The sequence below is a fragment of the Podarcis erhardii genome (assembly GCF_964252035.2).
Source record: "Podarcis erhardii genome assembly, chromosome: 1".
Lineage (NCBI taxonomy): Eukaryota > Metazoa > Chordata > Lepidosauria > Squamata > Lacertidae > Podarcis > Podarcis erhardii.
The window spans coordinates 96,721,577-96,742,505 of NC_138497.1; the positions used below are offsets into that span (position 1 = coordinate 96,721,577).

Sequence of the window (20,929 nt, forward strand, 5' to 3'; positions counted from 1 at the left end):
AACGAATTAAGTTCTTAACCCAAGGTACCACTGTACCTTGTTTTGAGTCCGGGATCCATTCTGGAGCCCCGGATGCTCAACAAAGTGCGGTTTTGCGTGCATGCGGTTTTGCACTTCTGCGCATGCACAAAGCGCGATTTAGCCCTTCTGCGCATGCGTGAGCGGCAAACCTGGAAGTAACCCAGAAGTAACTTCCGGGTTTGCTGCAGACATTCCACGAAATGGATGCTAAACAGGGCGGACTCACAACAAGGTACTACTGTACTAGCAATATTAATGACATGGAGCCCAGATAGTGGGTGGGATTGTATATTGCTGCTACTGGTAATATTTGGACATAAACATAGGTATTGATAATGATGCTGGACTACCTTTGTGGTTTTACTTAACTGACAGCTGATAGGAAATGAAAACTACTATTACCGTACAGTTGCCAAACCTCATTTCATAATTAAAATGTTTAACGAACATATTTTACTTAAACAACAGTCACACATGTTAACTGGTGTCTCCAAATATATTGTTCCAAAATATTTCTGTTCTCTATCTCCTACATGTAGTCTACATTTCAGTAGTGTTTCACAACCTTAAAAAAAAAAATTAAAATGGCGTGGCTACTTCCGAGCATTTCATCCTTTCTAACCAGCAAAAGCAGAGTTTTAATTTCCAACTTAACCTTATAACAGATAGGAATAATGCACTTACGAACAGCACATAGAAGTATGATTAAATCATTAGCTTTGATCAATAAGCGGTCAGAGCTTATCTTTCAATGTCACTATAAAAATAGTATTGTGCTTCTAAATACTTAAAAGAGCATCAAAGAGGCCAAGATGCTCAAGAAGCAGTGATGTTTAGGCTCTAATACCACTAAAGCTGTCTTCCTGCAGTGGAGAGTCCTCTGTGCAGAAATCAGTCTGGATCCAATTCTCTATTTTTCATTTTATTTTTTGCATAGATTCATTTTTTGAAGTTATTCAACTATACATAGTCTACACAAACATGGTGCTATTTTCTTATATATTGTGTACTTGCAAGGTAAAGAATAACAAAAATTCATAATTAAAACATACTGAAGGATGCACTATTGATATCTGACCATTACATACCTGCATAGTATAATTCACTCCAGCTTTTATTAGATGTTTAATTAATTCTGCTGAATGCTGGAAATGAACTTTAGCTGTGGGACAATAACATGTGTTAGCAAAAAAGCATTATTAATGTCAATCAGATCTTACAAATTAGCTGCAATCCTGTTCAGGCTTCAATCTAATATGCTCATACAAAGGACCTTATTATATTTCTGCACTTAACATGTGAAGGTCAGGGACACTGTAATGACGGGGATCTATCAGTGAGGCCACAAGTGCATCTTCTCTGTTGCTGTTGTGTGTGAGTGCCCTACACACAAATAAAGTGGGTAATTCTGCTGAATATTCTTTCCTAGCACTTCCAGAAATATCTTCTTTCTTCATAACAGAACAGCTATAGCATAGTAGCTAGGGATAGAATTCTCTGAAACATCTCAATGCCAGGCTTGGTTTTTCCTATTTCACACTTTGATCTAAAAAGTGATTATTTTTTTTACTGGTTTGTCTAATTTTTCAAACTATATGTATAATATTATATACACAATATTATATTGCATTTAAGTATTTTTATTCAGTTGTATTCATTCTGTATACAAATACTTATAAAATATGGTGCAGAAATATAGTATTGCATGGGTCTTATATGTATTATATATAGGATATACATATTAATATGTTTGGGTAATATATGCATTATTAGACACATTGACTGGTGAACTGCATCACAAAATTCACAGTAGTATGGATATTTAAGGATAGCTTTGTTTTTATTTGTGTGTTGGTTTAAGAAGGGCAAATTAGATTCTGATTCACCATTCCTAAGTGAAACTAAACCTCTTAGAATTAGCTGATTTTTCCAGGAAAATATATTTCTTCCTGCCTCCATTCAATTTTAGTTTTGCCTTCACATTGCAGGTAGTGATTCTGGGTCTTCAGCTGGACTGTCTGAATGATTAGCCTTTTTAGCTGTCCAATGAGACATCCATTGAAGTGGAACAAGGTGTTCCAACATCATGAAAGTGTTGGAAAACCCACTCCTCTGGAAATATTATTCCCATACTAGTTAAGCCTGTGTCTGAACATATAAACATAAGAAATCACGCATTGCTTAGCAGTGAAGAGCAGTACACTGTAAATGCACTGTAGAAATTAATCCACTACAATCTATTGTACGCTATAAGTCCCCCCACCCCATTTATATTTTGCCAATGGTGGAATCAATAATAATTTGAAAGCTGATTAAATATTGAGGCTGCCATTTATTAATATATGTTGCCATCTACCAATGACATGGGTGTTTTATATGATTTAAACAAATTGGTACCTACAGCTGCTAAGAGTTACAAATATTCAGTTACGAGAAATGTCATCTGTTCAGATGTAAAACTGTCAATTGACTCTGACAACAGGCTCTCTGGGGGCAGACAAAGCTCAGTATTATCAAAAGAACACACACACACACACACACCTCTCTTTCACTGAACTTAGCTGCGCCACTAGCTACAACTGTAAATGGAACTATTTGTGGGTCTACTTACTATCAGCTGTCCCGTGGACAATTAACAACTTTTCTTCTTTAAAGCCGTGAATATTGTGTAGCACGCTGGATGCCTTTAGGAAAGAAACACACACACTTGTACACCTCTACGAGTGATTTGCATTTCAAGTGCCCCTGCAACACCATAAATATCTAAAGTACAACTTGCTTACCTGATAAGCATTTTCTTCTTTAGATGGAAGGCCAAGGTATCTTTCTGAAAAAGCTGATGCTGCACGGGAAACAGGATTCTTTTTTATTTGTTTCTGTTAAATTGTTTCCAGATTAAATGAGTTAACATTTAGGGACCTAATCACACGTAACTAAACCCAAGGCTTCATGGGTGCAGAATGGGTAGGGTCCCTTCCAGTGTAAAAGATTTGCCACGTCTGTTATTTTTTAATCTGTCAGAGGGGGGAAATTGGGTACCTGCCTAGTAGATAAACTGAATAATACAAAATACTCACCATACAATCTCATGTCTGTAATTGGTGCAATCACTGCTCCACACTTGAAAAGCCTTTCATTGGACTTGAGAATCATTGATGCAATGTATCCTCCATAGCCCTACAAAACAACCTAATGTGAGTTAAAATGTGCCCATTGTTGCCTTAATGAAACTGGCTTTTTTGTTATGCAGTACCGTAGCATTTACATCTATTTCTATGGCCTTCTGATCTTCTGTGAATTATAAATTGACAATTAAAGAGAGAATCAAACCTGTTTTAAGCCATTTTTTGGTCTTAAAAAGGTGTTTTGAGCCAATATTCACTACAACAGAGTGCCCTGAAATTATTTAAAGTTTATATGTAGTGGTAAAAATGGCATTTTAGCTTCCTACTTCTCAGTAGTATGGTGGCTTGGGAAGCATAGGAAGATGCCTTATACAACCAGTATTGTTGACTGTGACTGGCAGGGAATAAGCCCTATTATTCAAAGGTTAAGTCATGTTTTTTTCTTATTTACTTATGAATAAATATTTGGAGTCCAGAATCAAATGTTACAGGAGATGTGTGATGTACTTAAATATTTGATGTATTTATTCATTGGTGGAAATGGTGTGGGGTGGATGTTAATGATGGGACACAGCACTTGCCCCAGCTTTCCTTGGCATTTCATGGGCTGGGCAGGGTCAAAATACACTCTAAATATTTATGAGATATTTACAAGGGATTTCTAAGACTTCTCAACAGGCACGGGGGTTATGAGGTAGCTGAACCTTGTTGTTGTTTTCTTCTGCAGATCAGAGCCACCCCACCCTCTGCAAACGCTTTATGGAATGAGGCTATATCATGATGGGCATTCAAGCAATAGTAGAAGAGAAAAATCAGTCCCCCCAGATTAAGGTAAGAATTAAGAAAAGGGTATGTCATGTGAAAGTTCTTAGAGCCCCACTCCCCTGCGAAAGGTAAGCAAATATAATCCCCTCCCCACATTTTTTCAGGGGAATGGGCCTTCCAAAGTGGTGATGGGGAACTATTTGGTGTGTGTGTGTAGAAATTCTTTGGCTTTTGGCTACACACTGAATGTGGCTATGGCAACCTATATAACACCTTACGTTGATTCTCAGACTGTGCCATCTTAATACACAGGAAGTTCATGTTTAAATGTTTATCTGATTTATTTGTTTTTTTAGGAGGGAGGAGTGTATCTAGAAAAATAGCATATAAGGAGAAATATCTCTCTCCAACACATGCTTTTGTGCAAGGGGTTTATGATGCAAGAGGGAATCAAACAATTTATCAAAACTCGGACAGTTGCAGGAATGCTGTAGCAAATGATATTTTTTAACATACAAACTGGTTTGCTCTTCACAAATTATCTCCAGTGTCAGATGTGCACCACAATGAACATTATGCCCACAAAGCAGCTTATGATGGCCAACACCTGCCTCACTCAAAATTTATAAATTGTTCTTTGTTGGATGAAGATGAACTGTTGAAATAGCTGTTTGTTTGTTTTAAAAAAACAAAGCCTGCTTGTTTTGTTTCCATATAAATGCTTGCCAATTGATTCCACACTTCTAAGAGAGAGAGTTCAAGGTCTAGCAATCCTAATTTAAGATTTATATAACCAACAGCAGGTTTCTCCAAAAAACCTGTGTCATTCCCTACTCTGTGGGAAGAAATCCATCCCTTTTAGACCCAGATAATAATTTATTAATCATTATTATTATGTGCAGAGGATTTTTTGAGTCCTTGACAATATGGACTTTCACTGTGCTCTGTGTATGTCTACCTCAGAATAACATCATTTATTTAAAAAATATATATCCCTGAAAACTACAATAAAATTTTATATAACCCAAGATAAACAAAGTTTATGCAAAGCACACAGTTCAAGATTTGTAAAATAAATTATAACTATAAAATACAAATAAAAAGATTGGGGGAAAATTCCTTCATTCCATTACTTCATTGATCTGATCTGCCACTCGCAGACGAACGTGGAAATCAGAACATAATTATGTTTTGGATTTTGCACTTTTCCAAATTTTGTGATATAGCTGTTGACATTAAATACATTAATAATGCATTTTAATGAATAAAATACACTTAGGAATTTAAATATTTATTTTATCTCAATGTACACATATCCAGGTCTTTTTTTCCAGCCAGAACAGCATTCCAACACCTCTCACCCCGGCCCTGGGAGAGACCTGACCAGTGTCAGCAAAACCCCACTGCACCTCTGGCTCATGAGGAAACCCTCCCCAGAGCCCAAATGGGATATCCTCTATGGGCTCTGGAGAGGCAGAGGCACAGCGGGGCTTGGCTGAGGCTCTTCAGCCTCCCAGCTGATGTGTGGGGAAGCCCTGCTCCAGCTCACGTGAGCCAGAGACGCGTGGGGGAACCTCATTAAGCTCCTCAGTTAAGCAGCCTCAGCAATAGGCCTGGACGATGTATTGATACATCACCCAGGACTGGTATGAGGGCCAGAGCGTGATGGTGGCTTCACACGGCAGTGTATCACGAGTGAAACTGCTGCTGCTCCTAAGCCCCTCTGCCACCAGGGCGCCGGGGGACTCAGGAGTGGCAGTGTTTTCACCAGTGATGTACTGGCTGGGTGAAGCAGCCTTCACACTCTGGCCCTCATACCGCAAATGGACTGTGTGGGCAGGCAGCTTCTTTAAACTGCTCCACTCAAGGGCGTGCGGCTGGTTGCATCTCAGCGGAGCAGTTCAACAAATTCCATATTGTGCTTCTGGCTCACATGTGCCAGAGGCGGGGGGGGGGGGAGAGCTTTGGCAAACTGTTCTGTGGAGGCATGGGCAGCCTGACAGAAGCTGCCTCTGGTTCACGAGGAGATCCCTAGCCCAAATATATCCTCCTTGGGCTCTGGGTGGGTCTTCTGAGGGAGGTGTGTTCTGGCACCTTTTACTCTAGAAAAAAAGCACTGCTCCTCTTGGAGCTTGGCTGAGTGCTGCATACCAATGAAAGTGCCATGGGCTTATAAAATAGCCCAACCAGAGATGGTAAAAGCGGGGGGCTATTTCTGTTATACAAGGGGGGGGGGAAGCATTAATTGAAGTGGTAGAGCAGGAACCTTGCTTTTGGACATGAAGGTTGTGTGTTAATAGCCACATAATTAAAGATATATCTAAAATGTCAGCAATAAAGGGGAAGATATATAACTTGGACTGCTAAAGTAATGACAGATATTTTATTTGATACTGATGGATACTTTATTTGATGCTGAATGTGTGCAGTCTGTAGTACACTGTATGTGTGTATGCGGTCACAAATTTTTACAGCATTCACAATGAGATTTACAACTAGGAAAGGGCACAAAGAATAGATGTCTTAAAAGAGTTGCTTCATCTCTTGCATCCAAAAGAAGCAAACATCGATATCTGAAAACTACAACTCTTTTTGTGGTTAAGTTCTAAACACGGTTTGAGACAGAGCAAGAGAGATGGTTGAGAATCTATTTAACTTTTTGCTAAAGGTGAAAGTATTTGTCTGGCTCTTCTATTTAACGCCAGAGGCAATAGCATCCAACAGCTGACAGACTAACAAAGGATATCTTGAACAGATGGCACAAAAAAGGATGTTACTCATAGCACAATAGGCTGTGAATGGGTTTGCATGTAAAATATGTATTAAAAAGGGAAGGATGAAAGTAATAGCAAGCCACATTTGCATTTTTGGAAGGAAGGTTTTTTTTAGAAAGATGTGCAGGATAACTTCAAATTCAGGATTCTAGATTCAGGTAGGTAACCATGTTGGTCTGATGCAATCGAAATAAATAAAAAAAATTAAAATTGTGCAGTAGCACCTTAGAGACCAACTAAGTTTGTTCTGGGTATAAGCTTCTCTGTGCATGCACACTTCTTCAGATACACTGAAACAGAAGTCACCAGACCCTTATATATATAGTGGGAGGGTGGGGTGGGGTTTTCTCAGAAGGGAAGTAGGAGATGTGTGTTTGACTCAATGGGTATGGTAAACCTGTTGATGACCGTTAACGACTGCAAATGCAGGAAGTTAGTCTTTACTTCTACCATGACTTCTGTAACCAAGCACCTCCAGAAAACATAAATATAAAAATGAAACTGCTTCATTCAAAAATATTGGAAAATGTTATCTATTAAAGGCACAATGAAGTCAAAATGAAGTCAAACGTCATACTTTCAAGTCTCATTGATTTCCATAGGCAGACTGACCATGTGTTTAACCTAAGTGGACTTTAAAGTGATTGGCTATATTGAGTTCTCAACATTTGTTTTTTTCCTTTTCAGATGACAGTAGCACTTAACTCTTCGTGGTTTGAAGTTAGCACTCAAGGGTGCATTCCTAGCTTCACCTAAAATTGGCATTAGACTTGTGCAGTAATCCAATTTATTGTCTGAAATAGTATGGTGTTCACATTGCAATCGGCCCAAGTTGCCTGAGCAGGTCGGCTGTGTCTTTCCTCTTCGGGTGGTCACTTGCTCCAGGAGGAAAGATGCAGCCCACCAACTGGGGTGAAAACAGGCACCTTTGAGGGAGCCCTGGTGTCTCTCGCGGCTCCCTTACCGTTGCACGGCTGGGCAATGTATCTCGGCTGCTTCTTCCTCCCATAAGGTCGGGAGGAAGAAACAGCTGAAATACATGACATTGTGATATATCAGCATGTAGAATGATGTTAAAAACCAGATTATTGTCCAGCCCTAATTGGCATATTTTATTTTTAAAATGTCCACTCTATATAGCACTCAGAATGTCACAATGAAAACAGTAACAAGTCAAATAAAAAGGTACCCGTATTAAAGAAAGCCTAAGAAGCCCTGTCCCAGTCACTACCTATCTGACATGATGGTGGGGCCATTTGGAGAGTAGGGCTGCTGGTGCTGACGTCTGAACATGGACTGGCAGATGTACATTCCTTCAGTTACACTGATCTCAAAGTATGCAGGACTTTAAAACAAGAATGTTTTAACCCGGGCCTCTCCAAATGTTGTTGGACTCCAATTCCCATGAGCCTGAGTCAGCATGGCTAATGGGAGTGGTTGCCCAGCAGCCTATGTAGGGCAACAGGTTACCCATTCCAAAGTTAAGCACCAGCAATTTGACGTGTGCTCACAAACATTTGTAATTAATGCAGAAGTTTAAGAATCCTTCTGATATGGTTCAACCTATTGGTCAAAAGCTTTGCAGCTGTATTTTGAACTTGCTGAATTTTCCAAATCATCCTCAAAAGTAGCCCATGGAAGCAGCCTTACCTGGAGGTTTCACAGCATGGGTAACTGTAGTTATCACTATCCAGGCACACCTGCCCGAGACCAATGCCCCTGCATCTCTCAACATAACCATACTGATGCTGCCTCCACAGCTGCTTCATATAGATGCCAAAAGGAGTGGGAGAAATAATGGAACCCTGCAGGGCCCCTAATATAAAAGCCAAGCAAAAGTTTCACTACATCACCTCTTGGAAATGCCCCTACTCCAAGACCCACCAGTCCCAACTGCAGAGTGTCTATGGAGAAGGTTACCCAAGTCCTGCCCCCTACATAGCACTCCTGGCATAGGTTTTTCATCAGGCTTATCAAAGCAGTATCTGTGAGAGTTCCAGGCCTGAAACCAAAGTTAATTTAATCTAGATAAGAAGAAATAAATAATCAAAGAATACCTGGAGTTGTATTACCACCACTCCTAGAGGGGGGATATTAGTAATTGTTTGTAATAAAAACAAAATAAAAACATAAAAGAATCAGAAACCGACGAAATGCTATTAGGATCAAGTTGCTACATCATATTCATTCCAGAATGTTACCTTTCCAAATATGCTCAGTCTCTTGGAGTCAACGAATGGTTGTTTTATCAAGTATCTGTAACAGGAAGTTTATATCGTATTACAAAAAAGTTGTTTTTCATTAAAGTTATTTCCTGAAGAAGAATGTTCATATTTATGACTACTGTGCTGCAGATAATTCAAAAGAGGATATTAAATAAATTACGCTTTGTTTTAAGTCTTCCACATTTTTTCTTGATCCCATTAATAATACATACTGCAGTTGTAACAATCTTCAACATAAAAATAAAAGCTGCAGTGTTCACAGCAGGATAAAATATTAAAGACATTTTGTGAGCTTAGGCCACAATTCTTGTTGTCCCTAAATGTGGGATCCCAGGAAAGAAAAAAGCATTCAAGCAACCAAAACTTCCATTCAAGCAACCATACTCCTGACATTTCTGGTATATATGGTGTCAGGCCCTAGGAAGGTGGGTGTGGCTTACCCAAAATGGCATGATATGATAGCCTCTAAGACTTGGTGGGCCTTCATAAGATTACTGTTGTAATACAATTTGATGCATTTTTAGCTATTATTAGTAAATAACACAATTTTCCCATTCATTCAGACTTTTGTATATCTTAAACAGGATTATTCATTAAGCTATTACACTGATTAGGGATGTATACATTTTAAGATAAGTTAAGAGTACAATCCTGTGCATGTCTACTCAAAATTAAGTTCATTTTGTTCAATGTGACTTGCTTCCAGGAAAATGTGTATAGTATTACAGCCTAAATAGCTTTGTCAAATGAGTGTGGGATCTGATAAATCAATTTGATTTATTATGCTGAAACAGGATCCTTAGCCCAGAAGTGGGATAAGCAGAATTGTACTCTTCATAACTGGGATACATTGCAATTGTCTGATACATTTTAACCTTTTATGCATAAGATATGGAACCCATTCTCTCCATTATGTGATGTTTAATTAGTCAGTTAAAAAGCCCAGTTAGAGTAGACCTTGAAGTTTCCTTTATCAGGAAATCCCAAAACAATGGTTCAGTGAATTTTATTTAATTTTCTTGCTATCAAACATTAAACATTTTTATATTGATCCATTACAGCAAATATACATTTCCAAAATAAACACTGGATCAACCCAAATAGAAAAGAATATAGGAAATAGAATAATATTTTGCACATACGTACTCTACAGCTGCTATCTGGTCCTTCACTTCCACTGATCCTAAGGAACGGTGGACTTCCTGCAGAATCTTTAGACCTTGAAATCCACTCCCTCTTCCATCAAACTGAGCTACGATGACATTATCAGAGTTGACAAGCACAGAATCCCAGTCAATGTGAAACTTATCTGTAACCAACTGGCTGCCTGGAGCTTCATCGCTGTAAATACCAACATACCAGACAGAAACGAAGGCTATTGACAATGTGATGCACTTTGCAGTTCTTCAATATTTTATTTAACCTGGATGGCAGAGTTCACTAGGAGTTACGCAACCCGGTTGAATTATTGTCAGTTTAATCTATAACAGCACATTAACCACTGCTGTTATCACTTATGGAGAACAGTAAACACAAATAACTTCTTGAACTGTACAGAAATAAGCTGTTAAGATTAACACGTTGTTTACTCGTCTCATAGCCAGGAAGGAAGGCACACACGAAGATGCTTTGTACCATGTCAGACTGCTTGTTCATTTTGAAAACATCTCCCCAAGGTTTCATGAGAGATACTTAACCTGACACTTTTAAATGAAGAGACTGAATGCAGAATATGATGGGGTGGGAGGGTAACAGTGGCCAGGAAAAAGGCATGAATAAATCTTAACCTGGACAAAACCACCTGGACAAAAACATTTTAGATACAATTAGAGCCCAACTGTTTCATTTGCTGCAGTGTTTTCAGGGAAGGGGAAGGCAGCCTACCTGCATTTTAGCCAGTTCTATTTTCATTTTCCAATCAACACTACTTTTGCAGGTAGCTGGTGGTGCAGGAGGAAAAGTACATTTGGTGACATCTAACAATCAACTTAAACTTGCACAACCAGCCACCTGTGAACTATCTTTCTTTTTTTAGAAAAAATAACCATCCTATTTCCAGTTGCATATTTTCAGATTTGCTGTGCATATGAAATAAAATCAGCAAAATACTATGTGTGAATAGTAGATGTACCTTCCTCCCTTGTTCACTTACGCACTCACGATTTGTGTGCATCTTACCCAGGATAGATAATATGTGATTCCCCCATAAAAGATGTACAGGTTTTAGCACAGGAAATCGATAAGCAAAGAAAGACGATGTGTGAGTAACTCATAGCACTTGCTTCTGTCCACTTACATAATCTCCATAGTTTTGATGAGTTTACTAAGCATAAGTACAACAGCTATTTGGAGGATTCATAACCACACAGGTTTGAAACTGACGGAAAGGCCAAATTCCTGCACTATAATTTATTTTTCTTTATTAAATTTATAGTCTTCTCCAGACAGGCAAATGCCCGATTGGATTTTATAATAACCTCTAGGAAATTTAGGAAATGCTGTTGAGAAAAACTCCTTCCAAGTTAGTAAGATACAGAAACGACTGTAACTTATTTTGTGACTATAAATACAAATATTCTAGGATGGGGTAAAACACTTCTACTGGCTATTTACATTCAACACTGCTGCTATTCATATTTTTTTTTCAATGACAATTAAATGTCAGTTTTGAGAAAGGTTTGTTATTTTCCCCCAGCCACACATGTCATAAAACCAAGCAATCTATCAAGAAGTGGTATATCTCAGTGAAAACTATATATGCCAGTAGAATTAAAATAAATGTATATTTGCTTGTACCTTGTGTGGAAATTAGATTGGACAGTATCTATGAGCTCACTGTTCAGGGTTCTTGAAGAGTAGAGTAAAATTAATCACTGTGTGAGTCTAAATTTAAGAGACATAGAGGAACATACTAAAAATTACAACTATTCCCTTCAATCATTGTTCTTTCTGGGAACATGGAGGAGATCATCTGACAGTGTTGCTTTGCCAATTTACAGCAAGACAAGCATATTGCATTCCATGATGTCATGGTCAATGACGGTAAGTCCTACTAGGTCATAATCTTTTAAACAACTTCCAAAGAATAAAGAAGTTTCCATTTATGAACATAATTCCAGATCGCAACTGTTCACAAAACTGTCGTTTATGTGAATTACAGGAGCTTTATCTCTCACCCATTACATAACATCTTGGGTTCTTATTACCTCTTTGTTTAATTTTTTTGGGTTCTTTGCATCTAAAGATGTGACACTTCGCTTTTTTTGAGGAAGATTTAACATGCCTCCAAAGAACTAAAAGAGATATAAATACTGAACACTATATCTATCTATCTATCTATCTATCTATCTATCTATCTATCTATCTATTTTATCTATTTATCATCTATCTATTAGAATTGATTCCCCACTGTTTAGCTGAAAAGGCTATCATACACGGTTCCTGGCCTCACAATCTTAGGAAAACAAACAAACAGCCCATTGCCTCCAATGAGGTCATGATTAAAGATACTACAGGCATTTACGGTACTTTCCAAACCTTGCAAATTTTTGATCCATGTCCTGTGCATATTCGTCAATCAATGATTTCAGCATTAAAAAACCCAGACAGAACTTATATTTTCACCCGTTGTTATATCAAATGCTACATTTTCCCCCATGGAGGCTGCTCACATATTTCGCAGCCATTCATCAAGCGCTGAGTAATAAAGGAATAAGAAGTGAAATACACACATGCAGAAACCAGATCTTATCTGAATCCCCACAAAAAGAAAAGTGCATTCTGTTCTAGTAAATGAAATAGCAGCAAAAAATAGCTCCCACTCAACTGATAATGCAGATTTCTGCAGATTTCACAGTTCAACCACAGAAGGGAAATTTGCAGAAGATACCCTTGCTTCCAATTTTTTATTGGCCACTTCTACCCAAGCAGTACTACATTGATTTTAGGCAGGGACTAGTTTTCCTCTTGTCCCTAATCCTTATGAAGTCCATGTTTTTATTTCTGCATTAGCAGTATCCTCCAACAGTGCAGTCCTATAACTCTTCATTGGTCTACAAAGTTGACACCCACCAAGTCTGTGCCTGCAGATACTAATGATATATATCTTATGAACTTGCAGTGTTAGCAGGATGTATTATGATTCAGAACATCTGCCAAAGCTGATGTGCCTTTTAAATATACAGGAGATACCAATTACACAGCAAAATGATGGACCTCAGCAGGTAATTTGCAGGCTTCCAGCAGTGCAGTCCCTCACACAATATATATTCAAGAGGGAGAAAATGGCAGTCCTTCACTTGGTATTTGAAATCTGAAGACTAAACCATAATTTCTGCTTGGAGCTCTGAGGGAAATATGAACTCCATTACTACAATTAGTATCAGATCTGACAGTTCTGAACTCTGCATCTTCACTTTTGGTACCAATCAAGAATGCAATGAAGTTTCTCAGCCTCTTTTGTCTATTGGACACTGTATCACTATATACAAAAGGCTAATTAATTTCAGTGAATGAAGCAACAAAACAAAATAAGCAAAACACAGTCTTCTAAGACTTGCAATTTCAATTCAATTTCTCTTCCTTTCTCTTAATAAACTCTCTTATGCAAATGAACCTGAAACAGCTATGCAAAAGAGATTGACAATAAAATGTGTAGCTACTATCTACTATGTCACTATTTAAAAATTCAAGGATTGTTTAATTTATTCATATAAGAATTTTAACCTGGCCTTCTAACACAAATGCATCTGTCAAGGCAGCTTAAAACATTTAAAAATCTTAGTTTAACAATAAAGCAGTTGTATTTTTTTTAAAAAAAAAACCAATTGAGGGAGGCAGAACAGAGATAACTGAAAACCTTTGCTTAAAGCATTATTTGCCTGACAGCTGTCAAGGGAGTAAACCCTTGAAATTTCATGAAGCAGGGTGCTCCAGAGTTTGGGTGTAGCCCCTCTCCTGTCACAGCCTGCCATGTTTCTGTCATAGGTAGGACTGAGGTTCACCAAACTCTACCTGCCTAATTCCCAGAACAAATAATCTACCAAGAGGACCAAAGCTGCCTGAAACCCCAAACCTAGGCCTGAAGACAGATTGTATAGCCCCATTTAAATCTGTTTCATCCAACCACCCTTGGATCTGAGATGACACCACACCTTCAAGCACCTTCCCCAAGAAGAGTAGAGCAGAGGCTGGCTGGAAACTTAGCCAACCCACCCAGAGAGAGATTTTCCTATAAAAGTTTCATGACAGCCACCTTAAGGCTAAATAGACAAATAGACAGTCTCCACTCTCTGTGCCCACTCAACCAAACCTAGCTTCCTTAATGTGCCAGGAAGGGCAGGGATCACTTAATCTTGCCCATCTCCTCAGACTGTACAAATGAAATGAATCAAGACATGCAGGAGACAGAGATACATAATTAGGATCTGGTACAAACACGGCATATAAGTCACAGTAGATGTGAGCAACTTTATCTGCAAAATGTCTAGCAATACTGTCAGAATGGGAAATCACATCCTTTTCCTCAATTCTTGATGCAACAGACTCTTTAAAACTCGTAGTTCAGCTAGGTGCCTCTCGGTAGAGGCAAAGTGTGGGGTTTTTTTCATCACCACAGCAGAGGACTCAACATGGGCTCTAGTCCATGTCCAGTCATGTTGTCTTAAGTTTTCCTCCCACTGTTGCTCAAATAATTGTCTCTGCCACATTATCATCCTGAGTTCCCCAAAAAACAAAGGAGGCAGCTGGCTCCATTATCAGCTGCCTGAACCCATCAGTTTGGGTGAAATTCTGTCACCCACCTAGGTCATTTTCCTATCCCAGAGACAGGCTGAGACTTTGACAGAATCACTGGTTGATATAGCAGAAAACTCACTCAAAACAGTTAGGAAATGATTTAGATCCATCTTTGGACCATCATGTACCACTCTGAGCTTAGGAGCTTATTTAAGCCTAAACCCCACAAGGTAGGAATCTATACATGACAATAAATCTATGACCCTAAATACAAGTCCATACCTAGCTCACCAACCACCCCATACAGAACCAAAAAGCCAAGTCAAGAATCTGTCCTACAATATCAATGGGCCCCGATATCAGTTGGTAAATTCACACAGATGCCAAGTAGTCCATGAAGTTCTGAATGTCTACTGAAAGGTTCGCATCAACATGGGCATTGAGTCGTTTAACCACTAATCAGAGAGACTACTACTGTGCTCAATACTACTCTAGCTAGCTCAGGCAAGGAGACTGTTGGGCAGCACGGAGACCTGAACCCAGGGGCAGCGCATCCTGTTTTGCCACTTGAGGCAAAACAGGAAGTGCTGCTTTCCCCTGCCCTGCTACTCCTGTTGCGACTGGCATACTTGTTGCCACTGGCATATTTATTGCCACTGGTACCGATTCTCTACCTGCCTGCTACTTCCACAATTTTGGGCAAGAGCTCACATGATTTTGGCTGATACTGGCAGCACTTCTGCACTGGTGGGACAGGGGCGGCACCTGCGGGGCATCCAACTTGGGGGCTTCTGCTGCCTTAGTCTGCCTCATGGCAGAGCCAGCTCTGCCAATATCCCAGCAGAATTCCCGATCCTCAAGTATAAACAGGAAGATGGTTTAATTGGAATCCTGGTTATGCTGATGGAACTTCAACACCGCAGCAGCTCTGCTTCCCTACCCAGCTCCCTAGCACTTGGATGGGTGCTATAGAGAGAATCCTGGAGGAGAGATCTGAGATAAATTCACCCTGCCCACTTCATCTAGCCTTATCTGTGTAATGCATAGCAAGTCAGCTCCCTCACCCAAGATCAAGTCCTAGATGGCCATGCCCTTCCTGTTTATGGAGCTACCTTCTAAGATAACCATCTTCAGACTAAGAGAGATGCCACCACAGCCCCAAGGAATGTTTGACCAAATGAGCTGGAAGAGAAGGAAAATACTACCTAGTCACCCCTGCTTTTCCTGTAATGATTAGTCTACCATTCCTCCCATTGCATGCAGCCCTTATGACCATATGTGGCTCCTAAGGATATCTCCAATACTGGACATTAATATAAATCTTGACACATGCCTGTAAACCCATTCCAAGCAACATTTACAAATGCAGTAAGTTACATCATTATGGTTGTCCGGCTTGTTTTAAATATACATCCCCAGAAGTTTTTCTTCTTATCTTTTAATCAAGTACATAGTTATAGCTCTGCCTTAAAAAAAATAGCATGGCATTATAAAATGTAAATCTGCATGTATTAAAATAAGTTATGAAAATGGATGATTCTCCTATCCTGCCATGTTGTTAATCCAAAACGTAATAATTCCTTCACTCTGTTCCTAGAGAAAACCTCCAAGGACAGCACTAACTGTACACAGTGGGTTCTCTTTTATGCACCTATATTTCTAGATTGCAGACTATACAGTTTTGTGCAATAGAAAATACCACATGTATTGTAACTTTATACTGAGCCGTGTGTTCTTCCATTATCATATGCATCACATATTGATCAAAGCTAAGAATATCCTTGCGGCAAACAGACCAGAGGAAATCAATAAGTATAAGAGTGCTATATTTAAAGTAAAATTTGCAGCTGGATAGTTCTGCTTTCCTATGAACTTTCTGCTGTTCATATTTAATATAGCATAGTCTGCGTTATTCTATCCTGCTGTTCTATGCAGCTAAAATTCACTTTATCATGTTTTAAAATTCCAATATGATAATGAGTAATCTTTTATAGGAAGCTTGGTAGCCAATGACTGAAATTATGCCAGATCTGAATTATTTTCCATTTGCATAAAGCAGGGATGGAGAACCCGTGACCCTCCAGATTTTGGGGTACAGGTTTGGGGTACATAATTATAAAATTAACAATATATTGCCTTTTGGGGCATAGGCTACCCAAAGCAGTTCAAAATTTCAAAACCCACAGTGAATATGACATTCTAAAATAATCTCTGATCACTGGCCATGCTGGCTGGAGTTGATAGGAATAGGAATTCAACAATACCTAAAAGGCCACTGGTTCCCCAACCCTGGCATAAGGGAGGCGGAAAAGAGTGCAATCCAGTGGGTGCCCTTGTACTCATGGAAGGGAGCTGGAAAGGGGAGGGGATAAATAATTGACATTACCTACTCCACCCCTTCACCCCAGCTTAAACTCATATCTAGAAAGTTGGGGAACTTTTTAGATCATTGGCTGCAGAGGGAAAGTGGGCTTGGCAAAAACTGCCCCCCTTCTCTTCCGTAAGTAGATGCCTCCACTGTGAATGAGACGGGCACCAATTGGATTCTAGCTACTGCAGAGAAACAGTAGCTTATCCTGATGATTTAATTGTTAAGATTACTGGAGACATGTGCTGATTCACTTCTACTATACCCAAATTTTCAAACAGTATTAAACAATGGATGCTACCATTTAAGATGCATTATCTACACATTTCAAGGAAAGAGGTTAATTGTGTCAGAGAGAGAAAAGAATGATGATCACCTCTCACTTTTATTATACAGATTAAATGCTGCTGCCTTCACTCCACTTAATTATTTCCTATGCAGCCAGGGAGTGTATCTTCCAAATCTCTAAATGAATAAGGTGGACATTAATGAGGAAAATCAAAGATCTGAGAGTTAAACTTTGATCCTAATTATATAGAAGAGAGATAATAATCAGTCTTTCAGGCAATTATGGTACATCTCTCTAATCTATAGAGTACAGTATATATAATGTAGTTAAAGGAAGTTGAACATGAAGCATATTAGAATGGGAGGACCAAATTGAAGAATTAGAATTTACAATCTACTTAGCAATTTTAGTGTATGCATCAAAATGAGAGGGGGGGGTAAGTACAGACAATTGTAACATGTGTAAATGTAGAGGCTAACACTTCTGCTATAGTGGAAATACAATATATACACATTTTACAACTTTCCTTGAAATATCCAAACCATTTATGTTGAAATAGTCCACAGAATCAGTGTACTGAGAGTAGACTAAATTATACTTTGAAAAGGAGGAATGGCTCAAGGTGGGGGTTGGGTTTTTACTGAATATACACATCTGATGCTACACCCTTTAAAAGGGGCCCAAGGGAGTTATTGGACCAACGCAAATGGAAACTGCATCCTTCAAAGCAACCGCATCAAACAGCTGCAACAAAAAGAAAGGCTTTAGTAGCTGAGGGAATCAGCCAAGACATATCTGAACTTTGCTTGACAAAACGAACCTAAAGCCTTTCTGGGAAAGTCAGTTGTTGTAAAGGATGAGACTTCACAACATTAATACTAATAATATAGGGATCATTTCTCCTTTATTTATTCATTGTTCCTAAACCACCTCTCATGCAAATGAATCCCTGGGCAGTTTACAAACAACAACAACAACTGCAGATAAAAATATAAACTATAAATAAAGCAAAAAGGACAAAAGGTAGCATAAAGTAGTAGATTAAAAAAAAAAAACTGCAAAAGGCAGAATACTGCTCAAATCATGAAACCTTGGAGATACTAATCAGTACCACTGAAAGTGGGACAATGGGTGGCACTGTGGTTTAAACTACAGAGCCTAGGGCTTGCTGATCAGAAGGTCGGCAGTTCGAATCCCCGCAACAGGGTGAGCTCCCAGTGCTTGGTTCCAGCTCCTGCCCACCTAGCAGTTCGAAAGCACGTCAAAAGTGCAAGTAGATAAATAGGTACCACTCCGGTTAGGAAGGTAAACGGTGTTTCTGTGCGCTGCTCTGGTTTGCCAGAAGCAGCTTAGTCATGCTGGCCACATGACCCGGAAGCTGTCTGCGGAGAAACGCCGGCTCCCTTGGCCTATAGAGCCAGATGAGCGTGCAACCCCAGAGTCATCTGTGACTGGACCTAACGGTCAGGGGTACCTTTACCTTTACCTTTAACCACTGAAAGCCTGCTTGTAAACATATAGTAGCAGTACCAGTAATAATAATAGTTGTTGTTGTTGTTGTTGTTGTTCTGGGTGGCTTACAACATAATATATAAATATAAAAACACAATGTTTTGACTTGGTACTGGAAGTCTATTGATGTAGACTAACATACCCCTAAAGGTAGAGGGTCAGATTCAAGTATCCCACTACACTAGCTGAAGGCAGTGCAAGGACTCCTGCTAACACAACAGGTCTTCCCTCTTCTCCTTCCCCCAAATTTGCTCTGAAGGATTGTGAGAAGCCCCAAACAGCATGTGAGGGAGGGCAGGTAGTTCTGTCTAGCAAGCAGAAATGCTTGCACTGATTGAATTATTTTATTAGTGCAACATGGATTCCCTCCTAGGGAATTCCATAGTCAGGGTGCCACCATAGAGAAGGCTCTATGCTGTGTCCCCATACAATGAGCAGTCTTCATCCACAGGGCACAAAATGCTGCCTCTGCAGATCTTAGAGCCCAAGTTGACTGGTACAGGAATCCCAACATAGCTCCTTGCTATGACCTCTCTCACCTGAATCTGTGCTGATTCTATTATTATACTGGCATAAAAGCCTTAAAAGCAGTGCATACACATAACATAGTATGATTCTAAATACAACTCAACTTTGTTTTAGGTTACGAATATATGGGCCTTCCATATATGTCTTCCATGTAAGTAGTTAAGAGCCGTTCACAGGCACCATTCTGATTGTCAGAAACTCATATGACAATGTCTTTTGGCACTGTAGGTTTGCAATACACAGGCCTCAAGCCAGGCCCTTCCTCACCCTCCTTTCAGAAAGACTTCATGACTTATTTCCAACCAATGAGGCATATTCAAGCAATCCATGTTGTAGCTATTGCTGCCTGAAGAGAAATAGAAGGTGATAATATTGGCTGAACTGATGCTCAGGTATTACTAAGTGTATGGAGGGGGTAGATTCAGCCATGCTCACATAACACTATCTGGCTATCTTCTGTCTTCTCATTCTTATGAGCACTTGGGTACCCCCCCCCCCAAAAAAAATGCCTTCTTCAATAACTAGTTGCTATAGAAGTGACTTTTCTTTGAGACTGATAAAAGGATAATTGCCAATACTGTGTTCATTCTAAAAGGAGGAAGTCCTCTTCATGCCTTACCCAGGATTACTCAGGTTTCTAAATCACATGGAATGCCTCTATATGTAGATAAAGCTCCCTGCTGCAGAAGCTATATTCAGTGTAGCTAAATATACAATCAAGATGCTTTCATTATGTCTCTGAATACCAATTACTTGGGATCACAAGCAGGAGAACACTTTTGACTTCATATCCTGCTTGTGGGTTTCCCATAAGCATCCATCTGGCCTCTGTTATAACAGAATGATAGAATAGGCCCAAGCAGGGCTCACCTTTATATGTGAGCAACGCATGAAGAGGGCTACAGATTCTTAATATTGTCCTCTTATATCTAATGGCCCCAAGCCCTTCATATCATGCCCACATTTAGACGTGGAGCTTTAAATTAATTGAAGCTACAGTAGCTGCGGCACTGTATCAAACTGCAAACAGTGTAGAAAAACAAACAAGACCAGGAACGTTGGCAGAGTTCTGAAAATGCTTTCAGTTAGGTGTGTTATTGTAAAGGGGGACTCCTGAAAGAAATTAAACCTTCGAAGAGTGATACAACTGTCTGAAGCTTCCAGCCCTTCAATATCCAAGAAGGTGTGAACTACGCTGATTTGTAATCAGGAATAAAGCATTCTGCAATATCATCTGAAAGGAAATTAACTGTTTACCATATGTGCACCATCATACAAAAAGAGATTGCACACAGAGACCTGGTGTGATAGGACCTTATGTTAATTGCAGAACTACCACTTTCACAATGTAGAGCTTTGATAATTGACACCATAAAAGGCATCTATATCACTGCTACTTGAAACTGTGGGAAATTTATGCAGCCAAACATATCTATACATAATTGACTGTAAGAAAGGGGTTAGGGATCCCAGAGTTCTTAACTGCTAGAAAAGACTCAGGTTGGTCATGACCTCTCTCCTTTGGGCTGGTTCTTCTCTTGCATGCAATTCACCAGATACATGAAGCTGGAGCTCCCAAGCAATGA

General features: G+C 39.4%; 1 protein-coding gene and 1 long non-coding RNA gene across 4 annotated transcripts in view; one reads left to right on the forward strand and one right to left on the reverse strand.

Annotated features, from left to right (window-relative positions):
- LOC309348782 overlaps positions 1-3,977 on the forward strand; it is a 38,813-nt gene extending 34,836 nt beyond the window's left edge. The window contains exon 3 of the long non-coding RNA XR_014159550.1: positions 3,874-3,977. This is a non-coding gene — a long non-coding RNA (uncharacterized lncRNA). The remainder of the gene's footprint in view (positions 1-3,873) is intronic.
- The window catches only part of DPP10 (dipeptidyl peptidase like 10), a 586,236-nt gene that overhangs the window by 1,997 nt on the left and 563,310 nt on the right, over positions 1-20,929 (reverse strand). For all 3 annotated transcript variants that reach the window (XM_081871497.1, XM_081871496.1, XM_081871498.1), the window contains 6 exons: positions 10,057-10,251; positions 8,887-8,941; positions 3,099-3,198; positions 2,805-2,863; positions 2,633-2,705; positions 1,110-1,183 (listed from right to left, as the gene is read on the reverse strand). In XM_081871497.1, coding sequence (XP_081727623.1) covers positions 1,110-1,183; positions 2,633-2,705; positions 2,805-2,863; positions 3,099-3,198; positions 8,887-8,941; positions 10,057-10,251 — 556 coding nt within the window. The remainder of the gene's footprint in view (positions 1-1,109; positions 1,184-2,632; positions 2,706-2,804; positions 2,864-3,098; positions 3,199-8,886; positions 8,942-10,056; positions 10,252-20,929) is intronic.